Source organism: Salmo trutta, chromosome 1, assembly GCF_901001165.1.
Source record: "Salmo trutta chromosome 1, fSalTru1.1, whole genome shotgun sequence".
In the NCBI taxonomy this organism is placed as follows: domain Eukaryota; kingdom Metazoa; phylum Chordata; class Actinopteri; order Salmoniformes; family Salmonidae; genus Salmo; species Salmo trutta.
The window spans coordinates 27,007,729-27,026,093 of record NC_042957.1 but is presented as its reverse complement, the minus strand read 5'-3'; the positions used below and the strand labels follow the sequence as shown (position 1 = coordinate 27,026,093).

At 41.6% G+C, this 18,365-nt stretch overlaps 1 protein-coding gene across 10 annotated transcripts in view; it reads left to right on the top strand.

Annotated features, from left to right (window-relative positions):
• LOC115192629 (adhesion G-protein coupled receptor G6) overlaps window positions 1-17,051 on the top strand; it is a 65,178-nt gene extending 48,127 nt beyond the window's left edge. For 9 of the 10 annotated variants that reach the window (XM_029751382.1, XM_029751364.1, XM_029751374.1 and 6 more), the window contains 16 exons: window positions 601-743; window positions 1,033-1,144; window positions 1,283-1,371; window positions 1,635-1,836; window positions 2,087-2,252; window positions 3,024-3,164; window positions 3,487-3,603; window positions 4,562-4,607; window positions 5,255-5,361; window positions 5,554-5,681; window positions 5,860-6,128; window positions 7,478-7,580; window positions 7,852-8,135; window positions 8,626-8,727; window positions 9,236-9,391; window positions 14,729-17,051. In XM_029751382.1, coding sequence (XP_029607242.1) covers window positions 601-743; window positions 1,033-1,144; window positions 1,283-1,371; window positions 1,635-1,836; window positions 2,087-2,252; window positions 3,024-3,164; window positions 3,487-3,603; window positions 4,562-4,607; window positions 5,255-5,361; window positions 5,554-5,681; window positions 5,860-6,128; window positions 7,478-7,580; window positions 7,852-8,135; window positions 8,626-8,727; window positions 9,236-9,391; window positions 14,729-14,919 — 2,356 coding nt within the window. In that variant the 3' untranslated portion in view covers window positions 14,920-17,051. Of the gene's footprint in view, window positions 1-600; window positions 744-1,032; window positions 1,145-1,282; window positions 1,372-1,634; window positions 1,837-2,086; window positions 2,253-3,023; window positions 3,165-3,486; window positions 3,604-4,561; window positions 4,608-5,254; window positions 5,362-5,553; window positions 5,682-5,859; window positions 6,129-7,477; window positions 7,581-7,851; window positions 8,136-8,625; window positions 8,728-9,235; window positions 9,392-12,060; window positions 12,099-14,728 lie in introns of all 10 variants that reach the window. The other variant, XM_029751392.1, reaches the window with a different exon arrangement.
• The last annotated feature ends 1,314 nt before the right edge of the window (window positions 17,052-18,365 follow it).

Below are 18,365 nucleotides of genomic sequence, written 5' to 3'. Positions count from 1 at the left end.
AATTATAGTAATTCATTAGGCCTGCCTTTCCATGTGTGTTAAGTCTCCTGCTACTCCTCCTCCTCTTCCTTCTTCCCCACCCCTCCTCTTCTTCCTTCTTCCCCACCGCTATTCCTTCTTCCCCACCCCTCCTCCTCTTCCTTCTTCCCCACCCCTCTTCCTTCTTCCCCACCCCTCTTCCTTCTTCCCCACCCCTCTTCCTTCCCCACCCCTCCTCCTCTTTTTTCTTCCCCACCCCTCTTCCTTCTTCCCCACCCCTCTTCCTTCTTCCCCACCCCTCTTCCTTCCCCACCCCTCCTCCTCTTCGTTCTTCCCCACCCCTCTTCCTTCTTCCCCACCCCTCCTCCTCTTCCTTCTTCCCCACCCCTCTTCCTTCTTCCCCACCCCTCCTCCTCTTCCTTCCTTCCTTCCATCCTCCTCTTCCTTCTTCCCCACCCCTCCTCCTCTTCCTTCCATCCTCCTCTTCTTTCTTCCCCACCCCTCCTCCTCCTCCTCTTCCCCACCGCTCCTCCTCTTCCTTCTTCCCCACCCCTCCTCCACTTCCATCGCTCCTCCTCTTCCTACTCCCTCCTCCTCTCCCTCATCCTCTTCCCCCTCCAGATACACTTGCCAGGCCCTGCTGGTCTATCAGACCTCTACCAATGTGACCCTGGGAGAAGTAGCCATCTCCACCAGGGTGGTGGGAAGCAGCGCTAACATTGGCAATGGACTGGAACTAGAATCTGTCGCCGTGCAGTCTGTCGGTAGGACATGATCTCACCCAGACCCGCTTTAATCATTTCAATGCCTCTCTTCTTACTGCAGAAAGTGACTGTGGAAAAAACATGACACTCCCACAGCCCAGAGAAAAAAAATTGAATTTATGGTGCGCAGTCGCACATCGGCTCTAAAGCACCTCCTAATTTGATTAGGTTTGAAATGTGAATTCCTGTAACGTTTCCCAACTTCCTCTTGTAGTCATTGGACATTAATATATTGCTGATGTGCGGTATTAACATTTTAAAGTTGCATGGTTTTCTCTCTCCCATTCAGAGAACTGCCCGGAGGAAACTCCCCTCCATTATATCTGGCCAGAGAGCAGACCAACGGTCACTCAGTATGTCCCCTGTTTCCCCAACAAAGACCAGAACACATCCAGAACATGGTGAGACTGACACGTTCACTATATCAAACTATGTCAAACTATTGATATGCTGACATTGTATGCATGAACTTGTTTGAGGTAATTCATCTTGGATCAATCTAAAATACTAGATCTGATTTTGTGTTGATTTGTCCCCAGTGTGATCAGCCCCCTGAATTACACAGCGTTTTGGGGCGCCCCAGACCTCAGTAATTGCACTGATATCGATTCCATCAATGTTTCGGCAGGTAGGCCACCGACATCTTAAATCACTTTAATGATTCCACAGCAGATAGAATCAAAACAGCTGCAAGAATGAATACTTGAGATATATTTGATCTCAACACGATAGAGGGACAGAGATGCCCCCTGAGATGCGGTTTTAGAGATAAAAACGTGTTTACAGCCTCACCATGGCAGAGCGTGGACAGTCAGCAGACAACTAATAATGATTATCTATCGACAGCCCTCATCTAGTTGTTTATCTCTCTGCCTAACTTTCCCCAAACAGAGAACGCTGCTGAAGTTGCCGACCAGCTTGCTGACATCACCAACAACGAGCTCTCCACAGACGAGGTGTCCAAGGTGGTGGACAAAGTGAAGGAGCTGGTCAACGTGGCCAAGATCAACACCACTCTGGCCACCACCGTATTGAACATCATCTCCAACGTGATGACCAGCTCTGTGTCAGCCCTGGCTGTAGCCTCAGAGAGGTAAGATACCGTCTCCTCGTCTTCCCCCTGTCTGCTCCCACTGCCGCTGTCTCTCCTCTCCTCAGAACCCACCTCTTACTGTGTCCAGCATGCTGGGAGTAAGCATAAATGAGTTATGACTATATCTCCCAGGTAGATGTACTGTATGTTGACTTTGTGTGGTCTCTTTCTACCAAAGTAAAGCACTGTGAGACCCTAGTGAAAGTCACTATCCAGTCCATTAGTATGATAACTCTCTATCTGCGTGTAGGACATTGAAGACGGTAGATGAGCTGGTTCAGAAGTTAGAGTTTGATGGGCCTTCAGTGAGCATCACCTCTAAAAATCTGGCTCTGGGCATCTCAACACTGAACCATGGCAAGTTCAACGGGACCTCCTTCAGTGCCTTCATACAGCCCAACACCACAGACCTCCAGGTACGGACAGTTAGGGTCAGTGATATACAGAAGTGTTATACAGAAATCACTATTATCTGCTGCACTGTACTGTACTGGGCGGTGTGGTACTATATATGCAGGGACTGTTCATAACATACATACTTGCCAAGATGAGAGCTGAGGTTGTTGTTTCATTCACAGTCAATGTGCCTTGAGAGTAAATAGGGTATGTTATGCCTCGCTCCTACTGTGTGTGTGAGCCAGTCCTACCAGTCAGGCAGGGCTTCCAGGAAAGCCTTCCCGTGGAAACTCTAGTTGTGTGTTAAAGGTGACTCACAACCCATCAGGCCTGTTGAGTCCATTTAACATAAATGGCAGGATGTGTGTTTGTTTAAGTCGTTAAGAGTTTTTTCTGTAGCCACAACACACTCGCAACCTTGTGACGCGCATGGACGGAGTGGGAGTCCTGTCATTTATCATTCTGCAAGGATCGTAGAGTTAAGCGAACATGATACAGCTGACTAACGTCAAGTCCACCACAGCCTTCCCTCACGCTCGGTTTCATGTGTTTTACCCTATGCCCCTGCCATACGTGCCAATGCTGTGCCAATGCTGTGCCAGCAGAATGGGCACACTTTAGTCATAAGCCACCTGTCCACCACAGAGGTTTGGAAGTGACCTCCAGATGGCACAGCAGGGGACTCATTATATAATCAGCATAATAATCAGCATACCTCTGTCTACGTTGGATAATCAAATTCAAATTGTTAATGGCAAAGTCAATGGTCTAACTAACTTCTCTCCCACCAGATTGACTTTGAGTCTAATCAGCTGAATCCCCTGGCTCAGGTCACACTGCCAGCTACTTTGCTCAAAAACCTAACCGACGCTGAGACCGCTGCCATCTCCAGGATTAACTTCATGTTCTTCAGCAAGATAGGACTATTCCAGGTTTATACCTCTTTTTGGTGGAATGTATCTGATTTAGTGTATTTTCAGCATATAACAATATGTTTTCTTTTCTCACGCATACTTTTCATGGATGGTAACTCATGTGTCTGGTATGTGACTCTATAGATTTGAGTGATATTTTCAGGTTTATACCTCTTTTTGATGCAATTCAATACATCTGGTGTGTCTGCTTAGTGTGTTGTGATTTATTTTCTTGTTTCCTACTAATGCATGGTAATTCATATGCCTGGTATGTGAATCTATAGTTTTGAGTGTTATGTGTTTATATTTCGAAATCAAACTTTTCTTTTATCATTCTCAGGATAAACAGGACGGGTTGTCTCTTAACAGCTATGTTGTGGCCAGCAGTGTGGGCAATTACACCATCAGTAACCTGCAGGATCCCGTGGAGATTGAGATATTACACCTGAACTACCAGGTAGTCGACCCGCCCTCCTCCTCTCACCTCTATATGAAGAGTTTCATTCCAAAATGATATATCCATTTTCAGAAATGTTGGTAAATTAGCTTTTATTGTTTAAGGAAATTCTTAAAAACATTGGTGTTTTTTCACTAGCTAATCATGGCATGGGGGTGTTTAATGACGTATGTAACTTATTTGTTTAAAATCTATCACTTGATGGTTTCATTTCAGAGAGACAAATAATATTTTTGGGGGCGAAATGCCTCCTCACTCTCAGAGAAATAAGTAGTACTGCTAGGCTTTGCACAGTCAAATGTAACAAATAACTACATTTTTAATAAAGAACTGTGCAAATGATACATTTTTGACATCAATATTTAAACCATTTCAATACAGTAATATGAGAGCTGTATGCAAAACATTTACATTTGACATTTTAGTCATTTAGCAGATGCTCTTATCCAGAGCGACTTACAGTAGGTGCATTCATCTTAAGAAAGCTATGTGAGACAACCACATCTCACAGTCAAATATACAGGATACGAACATTCCGTTACAGCTAAACAATGGATATATATGACGTTTCAATTTTTTTAAAATAAATTCATACACATTTCAAATCTAGGAATTATACATCTGAGAACAGTAATACTTTACACACACATAAAGGTACTCATAAGCAATCATTTGGATGAAAAAACACAAATGTGAAAAAATAGCATTTTGGAAATAAACTTCATATAATCTGTTCCTTTCTCCTCTCTTTGCTTCCTTCCAGTCCCCCTGTTTTTTACTTTTTGTCCTCCCTCTCTTCTTCTTTTCTCATTCCACTTAGGTAAAAACATTTTGTCTGTAACCACTCAGTTGATGATTGTTGATGCCTGATCGTAGTTCAACAGTTAAAGTCGTAAGTACAATACAAATTAACACCTGGAACGTCTACCTGTAATCAGACAGTGATTGTGTCTTTCAGCCAAAGCCAAAGCCAACCTGCATGTTCTGGGATTTTACCATGAAAAGTAAGTCGGAAAAAACCCTAATATTTTGCTTGTTGAAATATACACTAAGTGTACAAAACATTAAGAACACGTTCCTAATATTGAGTTGCACCCACTTTTGCCCTCAGAACAGCCTCAATTCGTTGGGGATAGACTTTACAAAGTGTCGAAAGCGTTCCACAGGGATGCTGGCCCATGGTGACTCCAATGCTTCCCACAGTTGTGTCAAGTTGGCTGGATGTCCTTTGGGTGGTGGACCATTCTTGATACAACCTGGAAACTGTTAGTGTAGTGTGAAAAACCCATCAGTGTTGCAGTTCTTGACACAAACCGGTGCGCCTGGCACCTACTACCATAACTCACTGAAAGGCAATTAAATATTTTGTCTTGCCCATTCACCCTCTGAATGGCACACATACACAATCCATATCTCAATTATCTCAAGGCTTAAAAATCCTTCATTAACCTGTCTCCTCCCCTTCACTGATTCAAGTGGATTTAACAAGTGACATCAGTAAGAGATCATAGCTTTCACCTAGATTCACCTGGTCAGTCTATGTCATGGAAAGAGCACAATGTTTTGTACACTCAGAGTATGTCAATCTCAATTTAAGTTAAAGCCTTACAATTGTAGAATATACTATATAGTTTGTCTTTGTCTCCACAAGATGGTTCAGGTGGCTGGAATAGTAAAGGCTGCAGGGTTAGTCCCATGTCCAATGGAAACAAGACTATCTGCCTCTGTGACCATCTCACACACTTTGGCATCCTAATGGTAAGACTTGTGTTCACATTAAAGCAGTTGGAGACTCTTTCCCCTTATAATTGTGACTCTCTGATTCATTTAAACCAGCAGTTTGTCCTTGTATAGTATGAATCTTACAGTATAACTTGGAAGTATAGCTTGCAAGTCGAACTTGACTTGCTTGTTTGGTGAATACTTTTATTTTCCTTATTCTCTGTGAAGGATATCTCTGGATCCGCTGCACAGATTGATGAGAAAAACACCAAGATTCTTACCTTCATCACCTACATCGGCTGTGGCATATCGGCCATCTTCTCTGCTGTAACGCTTCTGACTTATATCGCCTTTGAGTGAGTATATTGTCATTTTGGACAACTCCAACATGTGACCAGGAAATACTCCTATAACTAGTCTTATGAATTCTTCCTGTCTACGTCAGGTGGACTATTGATCCTAGTTATTGGCCATGATATTATAAGAAAGACAACCAGAACTGTAGTAGTCAGACAGTGTCTGTCCTCTCTACAGGAAGTTGCGTCGTGACTACCCGTCCAAGATCCTGATGAACCTGAGCACGTCACTGCTCTTCCTCAACATGGTGTTCCTATTGGATGGCTGGCTGGCCTCCTTCGAAATGGAGGGCCTGTGTGTAGCCGTGGCCGTCTTCCTCCACTTCTTCCTGCTCACATCCTTCACCTGGATGGGCCTTGAGTCCATCCACATGTACATCGCCCTGGTCAAAGTTTTCAACACCTACATTCGGAGGTACATTCTCAAGTTCTGCATCGTCGGCTGGGGTAAGTGGCACTAAAGTTGGATAAACTAATTACTATGCAGTATGCTGGCTATGTCATAGACCAAATTCCTATTAAAATGCAAATGCATGGTATGCATTATTCTCGCTATACACTGAATTTCAAACTTAGTTTGTACCTAGGGTTGCAAAACTACCGGTAATTTCCCAAAGTTGCCAGAACTGTCTCAAATGTTTTTAATTAACAGGTAATCTATGGCAATCTATGGTAACTTTAGTAATGTATTCTTGAAAATAGCTTAATTAATGAAAAACGCATCTAATCAACGAGTCATTCCACCTCAAAAAGCACAAGAAAGAGGATTTCAACACCCACCATCTCAGATTGTTCTGAAACGGTTTCTATAGTTAGAAACAGATAAGATTATAATTCCTGAAACATAATTTTGTTGAAAGACAATTGAACCCAGATTGGTCGTTTCAATTTATAGGATTCATTTAATATTCAATAAATGTAGAACCCAATATCCAAAATGTACCAAACCTCTTTTTAACAATAATTAAGATGTGAGGAATCCAAATAAATGGTCAAAAGCCATCCACGAACCCCCAAATGCCACATCCCACACCAAGCCCACCCCAAATACTAACATCCCACACCAAGCCCACCCCAAATACCACATCCCACACCAAGCCCACCCCAAATACCACATCCCACCCCGAGCCCACCCCAAATACCACATCCCACACCAAGCCCACACCAAGCCCACACCAAATCCCACACCACATCCCACGCCAAGCCCACCCCAAATACCACATCCCACACCAAGCCCACCCCAATTACCACATCCCACCCCAAGCCCACCCCAAATACCACATCCCACACCAAGTCCATCAAGCCCACCCCAAATACCACATCCCACAACAAGCCCACCCCAACGGCCAGTTTACAGAATTCCAACAATTTACTTTTTTCACTGCCACCAATTTGGTGATAAAATATTTACAACAAAGACATATTGACATTATAAAATGAGTAAAAGTGTGTAAAAAAAAGAAAGAAGGATATTTCATGCTGAAATCCTCATATTAAACACCAATGGTATTCACTTAGTTGATGGTTTATATCTAGAATAATGTTTTACAGCTTTGTCATTCAATTTGTTTTATTTTCAAATAATCTTATTTAATTATTTTAAACAAGATGTCCAGAGATAATTACAGAAACCTGTTATAATCTGAAGTACCCCAAAAATTACAATTGAAAGTTACCAAAATTCTGGTAGTTTACTGGTGAACTTTGAAAGTTACCAGTAATATACCCTCTCTTTGCAACCCTGCATATACCTGAATGTTAAAAATATATAATTTCCCCCCATGTCTCACTTCCAGGTCTGCCTGCTGCGATAGTTGCTACAGTGGTAGCTATTGACAAAAACTCCTATGGGAAAATGGAGTATGGGAAGGGGGAGACTGGACAAGGCTCTTCTGAATTGTAAGTCCTGCATCAAGTTCAAGAGATAGGATAGAAAACATGACATTCTGTATGCAGATGGAGTCAGACTTGAGTAATCCAAGTTTATGTCTTCCCATATGTCAGTCATAGGACCAGGACTATGTATTATAGTGCATAATGAATGTAATATATGTGATATTGGCCCAGCCTTCCATCCAAAACATGCAAGTTAACCAACGGCAAACATTTTGACTAATGTCTCCTCTCCTGGCCCCTTCCTCCTTCCCTCTTCCTCCTCCTCTCCTCCCAGCTGTTGGATCCGGAGCCATGTGGTGTTCTATGTAACGTGTGTGGGCTACTTCTGTGTCATCTTCCTCCTGAATGTCGCCATGTTCATCGTGGTTATGATCCAGATCTGCGGTCGTAACGGGAAGCGCAGCAACCGCACGCTGCGTGAGGAGGTGCTGAGGAACCTGAGGAGCGTCATCAGTCTCACCTTCCTCCTGGGCATGACCTGGGGCTTCGCCTTCTTCGCCTGGGGACCCGTCAACCTGGCCTTCATGTACCTCTTCTCCATCTTCAACTCACTGCAAGGTACAGGGCCACCCTATGGTGCGCTGTGCACCCTAAAGGAAAATACACAGTAGTATTGGTTACTAATATGTGAATGTTTGGATCAAAGGCGTATTTTGTTTATTTTTAAACTCTTATACGAAGCAGGTCTCTAATGTATTATATGTTAAGACCAAAGGGAGGTTGGTGGCACCTTAATTGGGGAGGACGGGCTCGTGGTAATGCCTGGAGCGGAATAGGTGAAATGGTATCGAATTCATAATGCCATTCTATTAGCTCCGTTCCAGACATTATTATGAGCTGTCCTCCCCTCAGCAGCCTCCTGTGGGTACCAATAATAAGTCATCTCCTCATTGTCATGTCATATACTATTTGTTCCACCAGAGGTCTCATTTGTACAACATCTGGCAACTGAAAGACGAACCAAACTTGCTCTCTTTTATTTGTCCTCTCCGTCATCTTCCTTGTTATTAAACAGCCTTTTCCTCCATTGTTATTTTATGGCTAACAGGTTTATTCATCTTCATATTCCACTGTGCACTGAAAGAGAATGTCCAGAAACAGTGGAGGAGATACTTGTGTTGTGGCAGATTCCGCCTGGCAGACAACTCAGGTAAAGATCTAACAAAAAACAGACAACAAAGAGACTTCTCCCTTTCAGGGAAAATATCTGGCCTGATATTCAGAACACTACTATCATAACAGGTTTTATTATGAGAGGGGTGAAGTTGCTGTACTTGTACATTGCTAAGCAATGCTAAGCATATAGCATACTTGCTATATGATTGTGATAAAGAATATAAGCTAAAAATCTTGTTAAAATATTTTCAGTTGACATTTTATATTGAATCTTGTCTAATGTTAATAGAATTCCTATTGAAGTGAAAGTCACTGGAATATAAGCTAGTGCATATCTGCACAGGAGTCCAGTAAAAGTGCCCTGTGGACTCACAGTAACAAAGAAAAATGGTTATTAAAGTATAAAACCTGAGAGGTCTTAGCTTTATACGCAATCAAATATGATACACAGAAACTCCATAAAACCCTGAAGTAACAAAGATCACTTCACTGTTAATTTTGCCTGAATAAGTATGTGTGAAATGTTTCTTGTTGCCTGGCAGACTGGAGCAAGACGGCCACTAACAACACCAAGAAGGTCAGCTCAGACACGGTGGGGAAGTCCCTGTCCTCCAGCTCTTTTGGCTCTAGTACAGCAAACTGGACTTCCAAGGCCAAAGCAACTCTAAACCCCTTTGCAAAGCGCAACAGTAATGCAGGTAAGACACTATGGGAGGGTCTAATATTGAGCCACACACAGCTGTTTGTTTACTTTCAGTTGGTCTGTTTCATTGAACCACATTTTGTTCATACCAAAGTTTACTTTTTGTAGTTATGAAAAGAAGGATACTTTACATTACTTTTTCTCCCCTTCAATTTTATTCACCAAAGAATATACAGTACCAGTCAAAAGTTTGGACACGCCTACTCATTTTCTTTATTTTTACATTTTTTTTTACAATTTTACCATTTTCATTGTAGAATAATAGTGAAGATCCAAGGATATGCAAAGCTGTCATCAAGGTAAAGGTTGGCTACTTTGAAGAATCTCAAATATAAAATATATTTTGATTTGTTTAACACTTTTTTGGTTGCTACATGATTCCATATTTGTTATTTCATAGTTTTGATGTTTTCACTATTATTTTGCAATGTAGAAAATAGTAAAATAAAGAAAAATCCTTGAATGAGTAGGTGTGTCCAAACTTTTGACCGGTACTGTACAGTGAGGGAAAAAAGTATTTGATCCCCTGCTGATTTTGTACGTTTGCCCACTGACAAAGAAATGATCAGTCTATAATTTTAATGGTAGGTTTATTTGAACAGTGAGAGAGAGAATAACAACAAAAAATCCAGAAAACCGCATGTGAAAAATGTTATAAATTGATTTGCATTTTAATGAGGGAAATAAGTATTTGACCCCCTCTCAATCAGAAAGATTTCTGGCTCCCAGGTGTCTTTTATACAGGTAACGAGCTGAGATTAGGAGCATACTCTTAAAGGGAGTGCTCCTAATCTCAATTTGTTACCTGTAGAAAAGACACCTGTCCACAGAAGCAATCAATCAGATTCCAAACTCTCCACCATGGCCAAGACCAAAGAGCTCTCCAAGGATGTCAGGGACAAGATTGTAGACCTACACAAGGCTGGAGTGGGCTACAATACCATCACCAAGCAGCTTGGTGAGAAGGTGACAACAGTTGGTGCGATTATTCGCAAATGGAAGAAACACAAAAGAACTGTCAATCTCCCTCGGCCTGGGGCTCCATGCAAGATCTCACCTCGTGGAGTTGCAATGATCATGAGAACGGTGAGGAATCAGCCCAGAACTACACAGGAGGATCTTGTCAATGATCTCAAGGCAGCTGGGACCATAGTCACCAAGAAAACAATTGGTAACACACTACGCCGTGAAGGACTGAAATCCTGCAGCGCCCGCAAGGTCCCCCTGCTCAAGAAAGCACATATACATGCTCGTCTGAAGTTTGCCAATGAACATTTGAATGAATCAGAGGACAACTGGGTGAAAGTGTTGTGGTCAGATGAGACCAAAATGGAGCTCTTTGGCATCAACTCAACTCGCCGTGTTTGGAGGAGGAGGAATGCTGCCTATGACCCCAAGAACACCATCCCCACCGTCAAACATGGAGGTGGAAACATTATGCTTTGGGGGTGTTTTTCTGCTAAGGGGACAGGACAACTTCACCGCATCAAAGGGACGATGGACGGCCATGTACCGTCAAATCTTGGGTGAGAACCTCCTTCCCTCAGCCAGGGCATTGAAAATGGGTCGTGGATGGGTATTCCAGCATGACAATGACCCAAAACACACGGCCAAGGCAACAAAGGAGTGGCTCAAGAAGAAGCACATTAAGGTCCCGGAGTGGCCTAGCCAGTCTCCAGACCTTAATCCCATAGAAAATCTGTGAAGGGAGCTGAAGGTTTGAGTTGCCTGTCACGTCCTGACCTGCAGAGGGAGTAATTGTATTATATTTGGTCAGGACGTGGCACAGGGATATTTGTTTCATATGGTTCGGGTTGTGTGTGTTATTTAAGGGGTGTTTGGTTTATGTAGTCTGGGGTTTGAGTAATTGTTCTAGTGTTAGTTTTCTATGGTTTTCTAGTCTGTCTATTTCTGTGTGGTTTGTGTGGCTCCCGATCAGGAACAGCTGTACGTCGTTGTTCCTGATTGGGAGTCATATATTAGATGCTTGTTTTCACCTGGGGATTTTGTGCGTAGTTGTATTTTGCACTGCTAGTGATTATTGTAGCCTGTGAAACTGTCACCTGTCGTTCTTTGTTTATTGTTTTGTTTCGTGTCATCTTTATTCATTAAATGATATGATGAACACGCATCCCACTGCGCCTTGGTCCTCTCTCTCCTACAACAGCCGTTACATTGCCAAACGTCAGCCTCGAAACCTTAATGACTTGGAGGAGATCTGCAAAGAGGAGTGGGACAAAATCCCTCCTGAGATGTGTGCAAACCTGCTTGGCCAACTACAAGAAACGTCTGACCTCTGTGATTGCCAACAAGGGTTTTGCCACCAAGTACTAAGTCATGTTTTGCAGAGGGGTCAAATACTTATTTCCCTCATTAAAATGCAAATCATTTTATAACATTTTTGACATGCGTTTTTCTGGATTTTTTTGTTGTTATTCTGTGTCTCACTGTTCAAATAAACCTACCATTAAAATTATAGACTGATAATTTCTTTGTCAGTGGGCAAACGTACAAAATCAGCAGGGGATCAAATACTTTTTTCCCTCACTGTATGTCTACAAGGACTGTGTGAAACTTTTATTTTCTTGCTTTTAGTGTACAATAGTTATTCCTGGGCTACATGGTGGCTGATCTCCTGTATGTATTTATGTTTGTGGTGTGTAGATGTAGCCCACCAATAGCACGAAGGAAAACCTCCTGAGGTAAACTGAACTGCATCAAAGCTAGCCTGACTCCATGCTTCCTTACAGTGTGATGTAATGTTGTGTTATTGGCCTTTCGCCTTTTGAACATGAAGGCCTGGATTCAACCTAACAGCTGGCGGTTGCACTTTTCCTTAACACTGGTGTGTCTCACAGAACAATAACAAATTTTACCGTTTAAAACAGAAATATTGTGTTGACATTAACACAAAAATTGGCATATGTGCGTTTAGTTTCGATGCCAAATGCTTCCTTTGATAGTTAGATTGAATCCAGACTGAATGGTGACATGAAGACCCTGTATGACAAAGACCTCTATTCTGCCATTGTTCTCTCTAAAGTCATTGAAAAACATTTCGAGATTTGAATCAAAGATAATATGCTATAACAACTTAATAACATTCATGTTTAACTTGGTTTAAACATGGACATGAAGTAATATAAATACAGTTGTAGTAATATCATCTGACCAATAAGAGAGTTTGGCAGAGGAGCTGCTTTGCCTTCTTCTCAGTGGTTCTGGATGTCAGTCTCACTCACTCATACCACACTAATTCTGCTCCCCTAGGATGCCTCTGTTTTCTGCTAGCAGCAATGATACCACAGTAAAACACACAGCTTGCATTTCAGCATTCAACTGTCACATGGAAAATTGTAGACGTGTGTGTGTGTGTGTGCATCGCTGACCCATTGAATGGAGATAGTGCTATCACCCTCACCTATACTTTACAACACAATGCACAATTCAAGCATGATGTTTGTGCCTTATTACATGTGTATACACAGACCGTGTGATAATAAGATGATTTATTATCTTCATTTCACGGATATCTCAGGTAATGTGAAAGATAATTTGTCAAGAGAAAATCATTGTGCATCCGTGTCAGGCGTGCAGTACACTATCCTATTGCTTCCAGATGTGTGCCTTGGTGAGATAATCTGCAATTTACTCTGTGATGTTGTCATATTGGACTGATCCAATGATTAATGGCATCCCCCGGCTAGTGGACTAATCTAGTCTGACAGAGCCTATAAAGCAGTGGGTGAGAATCGTGCGTGAAGCTGCCAACGAGGTGTCCTCCAATACCTTACTTGACATAGCAGCTCAGGGACTTAGCAGAATAAACTTGGTTTTATTGTGGACACACTTTAAGGAGTAATAGGATGGGTTCAGTGTACACACTTTAAGGATGACCTTACATTACCTCATCAAGAACACATGTGCAATGTGAGGACTAATGAGTGTATGAGATAAGTTGATTACTGGTTTGGTGAAATAACTGTTTTGTAGGATCAAAGTGAGGATGCCATTTCATGAATAACCAGTGATTAATATGTGATCGTGATTATAGCTGTTTATCGCTCAAACTGAAAATAAACATACATATCGTGTCAGGAGTGAGGAGGTGAGTAGGCGACCAGCGGTTCTGTTACTAAAGATGCCAAAGGCTTTGCATAGCCTGTGTTCTGTGCTTAATTGACCCACTCAAGTCATTCTATTCAAAACTGCAATGGATGTTTTAGCCCTGACATCATCAAATGTCAAAGACCAACCCAAATGTATTATCACTTGGCAAACAAAACAAGAATAAGATAAAAACAGATGAAAACGGTTCAAACATGTTGGAAAGATACACGGATGTGTGTAGTTGTCCGTTGTGTGTGGTTGAATTTCAAGATTGTTTGAATGTGCATGCATGTATAGGAATGAATTCTACAAGAATGCAGAGATGCATGAGAATTGTCGCTCAGAAAATATTGGGACTCCATTTAAACAATAACTAGACATAAACCTAAACTTGAAACATTTTCTAAGCTAAAGAAACATGCTGTGTTACAGGAAAACACAGGCAAATCATCTTTGCAAAGCCTATGCATTAGAATTGTTTAAAATGAGTGCCACATATTCAACCTACAATCATATATACACAATCATTGTATATAGATTTAGGGCCCAATTCAATCAGATCTGCTTTGGCCAACATCCGCATAACTGATGTTTTGATGGTGTCGGAGGTAGAACTGCATTAGAGCTGTCAAATCCACAACCGGCTCCAGGCATTATACCTAAAGAGGACATTGCCATTGGCTGCACGGAGTTGCGTTAAGAGAAATCTCACGCAGCCTTGTTTACAAGTTCGAACACTGAAATATGAAATGTAATCTACACCTTGATAAGGCTGATAGAAATCCTTATAAATGAGTTTAATGATTTTTCAATTTGAGACAAATTATTTCTATATAGCATACACTTTCTTGTTCTGAACTTCTACCGCGAGTGGGCGGGCGTGGCTTCGTGACAGTGATCGCAAGAGCAGCTGCTCACCGATTTGACAGCTCCAACACAGTTCAACCTCCGACACAGCCAAAACATCTGCTCATCAGGTGTCTGCTATCGCCGGTCAGCACTTGATCTGATTGAATCTAAGCCTAAAGATCTACTTTGTGTATGTGTTCAGTGATGTGGTTTTCACTTGCTTATTTTTCAAATGTCTTTTGCCATTAGTTTTGTGTCATTGTGAGTTTAAGGAAAGAAAATAATGAAATGTACTGTCCACTATTGTTAAAGAGCACAAAGATCAGTGTGTTGTTTCTGAACCTTGACATTATCTCTCCTCACCTTTGGACAGGTAAAGGTTACTCCAACCAGACCAATCTTAAAAGTGTCTCCTCGGATGGTGAGGCCTCCTCTTCCTCCTCCTCCATCATCCCAGTGCACCAAGTCATTGACAAGGTCAAAGGTTACTGCTCGGCGCGCTCTGACAACTTCTACAAGAACATCATCATGTCGGACAGCTTCAGCCACAGCACCAAGTTCTAGACCACCCAGCACTTCTCTTCCTCCTCCTGCTTTTTCTGCTAGCCTCTAACCAGTGGTGATCTCCCCCAGTCCACAGTGTCACCCCAGGGTTGCAGCTTCCAGAGCAGCAGGGCTGTATTGTTTTTACTGTAAAATATTTGACTTAATCAGCTGGTCCAGTCAGTGAGATGTACTGAAAAGGGAAGTGGGGAAATGCATAGTCCTGTAGAAAAGGGAAGGGCTAAGTGGAGAATGGAGTTTGGGATTTACATACTGTGACATTAATCTTTAACTGGCTATGTGTTGTGTAAATATTTATGGTATATCTAATACGCCCCCTGTAATTGATTCTCAGTTGGTGTTGCACATGCCTTGGGTTTTCAGTAGGGTCACCTTTCCTGTACAGAAATATCAACAATCTTAACTGTTCTGTTCTCATTCTGCAATCTGTCAAACTCCAGTATGAGCAACAGGGAAGCAAAATCCTCCAATCTGGACCAAATATTCAGGCTTAGGCCTATATTTCAATCCCAAAGACTACCAAACATGAGGGAGTTTTTAAAAGCTGTAGCGTTGTCAATGTGTGCTCAAAAGGAACAGGTTGAGGTGTAGTTCTGGTTTTAGTCATCTATTTGTGAATCCTGTATGTGTTTATTTGCTGGAAAGCAATGTTATGTTCCTTTACAGTGCCTTGCATGAGGAGGTTTTGCATAAAGTACTTTATCTTGGTCAGCCTACCAACATCATCATCAAAACTGTTATATTTGTCGTGTATATATTTTTTAAACCTTCAGATGCTCTACTACTGAATAACACATGCAGAAATGGATGTCTGGTATTGGTCCATTCACTACTACTTCATTTTGGTCACTTCGATTTAGGACAACCTCTGTGGGTGATCTGTGTTTAAAGTGTCATTTAGTCTGACTCTTCTATGGATAGAGGTCACCAGAGCCATGTATTTAAATAAATATATGGCTGTAGAGGTTACTAAACCCGCAGCCATTAAACTTAGATTTGGTAAGATAGTTTCATAAACATTCCACATTGAACTATTCCACAATACAGCAACATACTGTAATGATTGAAAAGGGACGACAAACACTGGCATTATTTGTTCATCCACGTTCATGCCAACATTTTAAAATGGCAACATGTTAATCTGCTCTTCAGTGTTGTTTTAGTTCACTTAATATGGTAGTTTTATTGTCCCACCAATAGGGGAACTGAATATATTGCATTATGTTAAATGTTGCTGTGTGAGCTATTGTTGTTTGTGTTTGTGAAGCGATGGAACAATGTTGTTTAAAAGTGTCTTTATATTTATTTCTATAGAGCTTTTTGCATTTGTTGTTCCTCTTGAATCCCCAATGCCAGTTGATCAGGACTATGCCCCTGGATAGATAGATATACTGTTTTTGGAAAGATGGAACTTGGTGGGTAAACAAAGCATCGCTCTTGACCTGGGCAGGCGAATAGGGCCAGTTATGTTTTGGAAGCAGTCAGTGTTCTCAACTGTTATTTTCCAGCATCAGGAAAATAATTGGAGCATCAATGAGAAATTCCCTCAGGGGCCAAATTTCAAGAGGTAATGTGGTGTTGAACAGATTTGGGGTCTTCATTTCAAGAACTTGTGGGAAGGGATTACAGTGGTTTGAGATCGTAAGATGAAGTTCTCATCTTTACAATGAATTGGAAAACGACTGCTGGCGTCATCTTTATACATATTTGAATAAGATATCCCAAAATACACATTTCCCAATATTCATAAAAGTAGTTATCAACCTTTATGAAGTAATGTTATTTGTTATAGGCTATTATTTAGAGGTGCACATTGTTCTATCAATGCAGAGAGAATCCAGACATAATTTTCTCTGATCCATTTGTACATTTCCCTAATAATTAAATAATGTTTCCAGGACAAGGAGCTAGGAAATTACGATGGTTAGATCCAAACCAATATTGTACTTAAGATGTATCACTGATTTAATACGGATGGTCTGGGTCTATTTGAAAACGTTCTCCAAACCCTGTTATTAGTTTTTCCACAACTTTTGTCAATAATATATTTTCTTGAAGCTGTCTCTGTATGTCTCAACACCATTGATGAATTGTGTTTCACCAATAAAGGGAATTAAAAGTACTGAAATGTACAAAGGTGACTTTAGCTAATTGTTATAATGATAACCCTAATATTTGTGCCTTGAAAAAGTATTCATCCCCTTTGGCGTTTTTCCTATTTTGTTGTGTGACAACCTGTAATTTAAATTGATTTTTCTTTGGATTTCATGCAATGGACATACACAAAATAGTCCAAATTGATGAAGTGAAATGGGGGGGAAAAATGTGTTATAAAAAAACAAGTCAACAAAAAAACTAAAAGGCGGTGTGTGCATATGTATTCAGCCCCGTTGCTATGAAGCCCCTAAATAAGATCTGGTGCCACCAATTACCTTCAGAAGTCACATAATTAGTTACATAAAGTCCACCTGTGTGAAATCTAAGTGTCACATGAGCTCAGTATATATACCTGTTCTGAAAGGCCCCAGAGTCTGCAACACCACTAAGCAAGGGGCACCACCAGGCAAGCGGCACCATGAAGACCAAGGAGCTCTCCAAACAGGTCAGGGACAAGGTTCTGGAGAAGTACAGATCAGGGTTGGGTTATAAAAAAATATCAGAAACTTTGAACATCCCACGGAGCACAATTAAATCCATTCTAAAAAAAATGGAAAGAATATAGCACCACAACAAACATGCCAAGAGAGGGCCGCCCACCAAAACCAGGCAAGGAGGGCATTAATCAGAGAGGCAACAAAGAGACCAAAGATAACCCTGAAGGAGCTGCAAAGCTCCACAGCGGAGATTGGAGTATCTGTCCATAGGACCACTTGAAGCCGTACACTCCACATAGCTGGGCTTTATGGAAGAGTGGCCAGAAAAAAGCCATTGCTTAAAGAAAAAAATATGCAAATACGTTTGGTGTTCACCAAAAGGGAGACTCCCCAAACATATGGAAGAAGGTACTGGTCAGATGAGAGTAAAATTGAGCTTTTTGGCCATCAAGGAAAACGCTATGTCTGGCACAAACCCAACACCTCTGATCACCCCGAGAACACCATGTTTTTAATCGGCAGGGACTGGGAAACTGGTCAGAATTGAAGGAATGATGGATGGATGGCACTAAATACAGGGAAATTCTTGAGGGAAACCTGTTTCAGTCTTCCAGAGATTTGAGACTGGGACGGAGGTTCACCTTCCAGTAGGACAATGACCCTAAGCATACAGCTAAAGCAACACTTGAGTGGTTTAAGGGGAAACATTTAAATGTATTCGAATGGCCTAGTCAAAGCCCAGACCTCAAACCAATTGAGAATATGTGGCATGACTTCAAGATTGCTGTACACCAGCAGGAAACCATCCAACTTGAAGGAACTGGAGCAGTTTTGCCTTGAAGAATGGGCAAA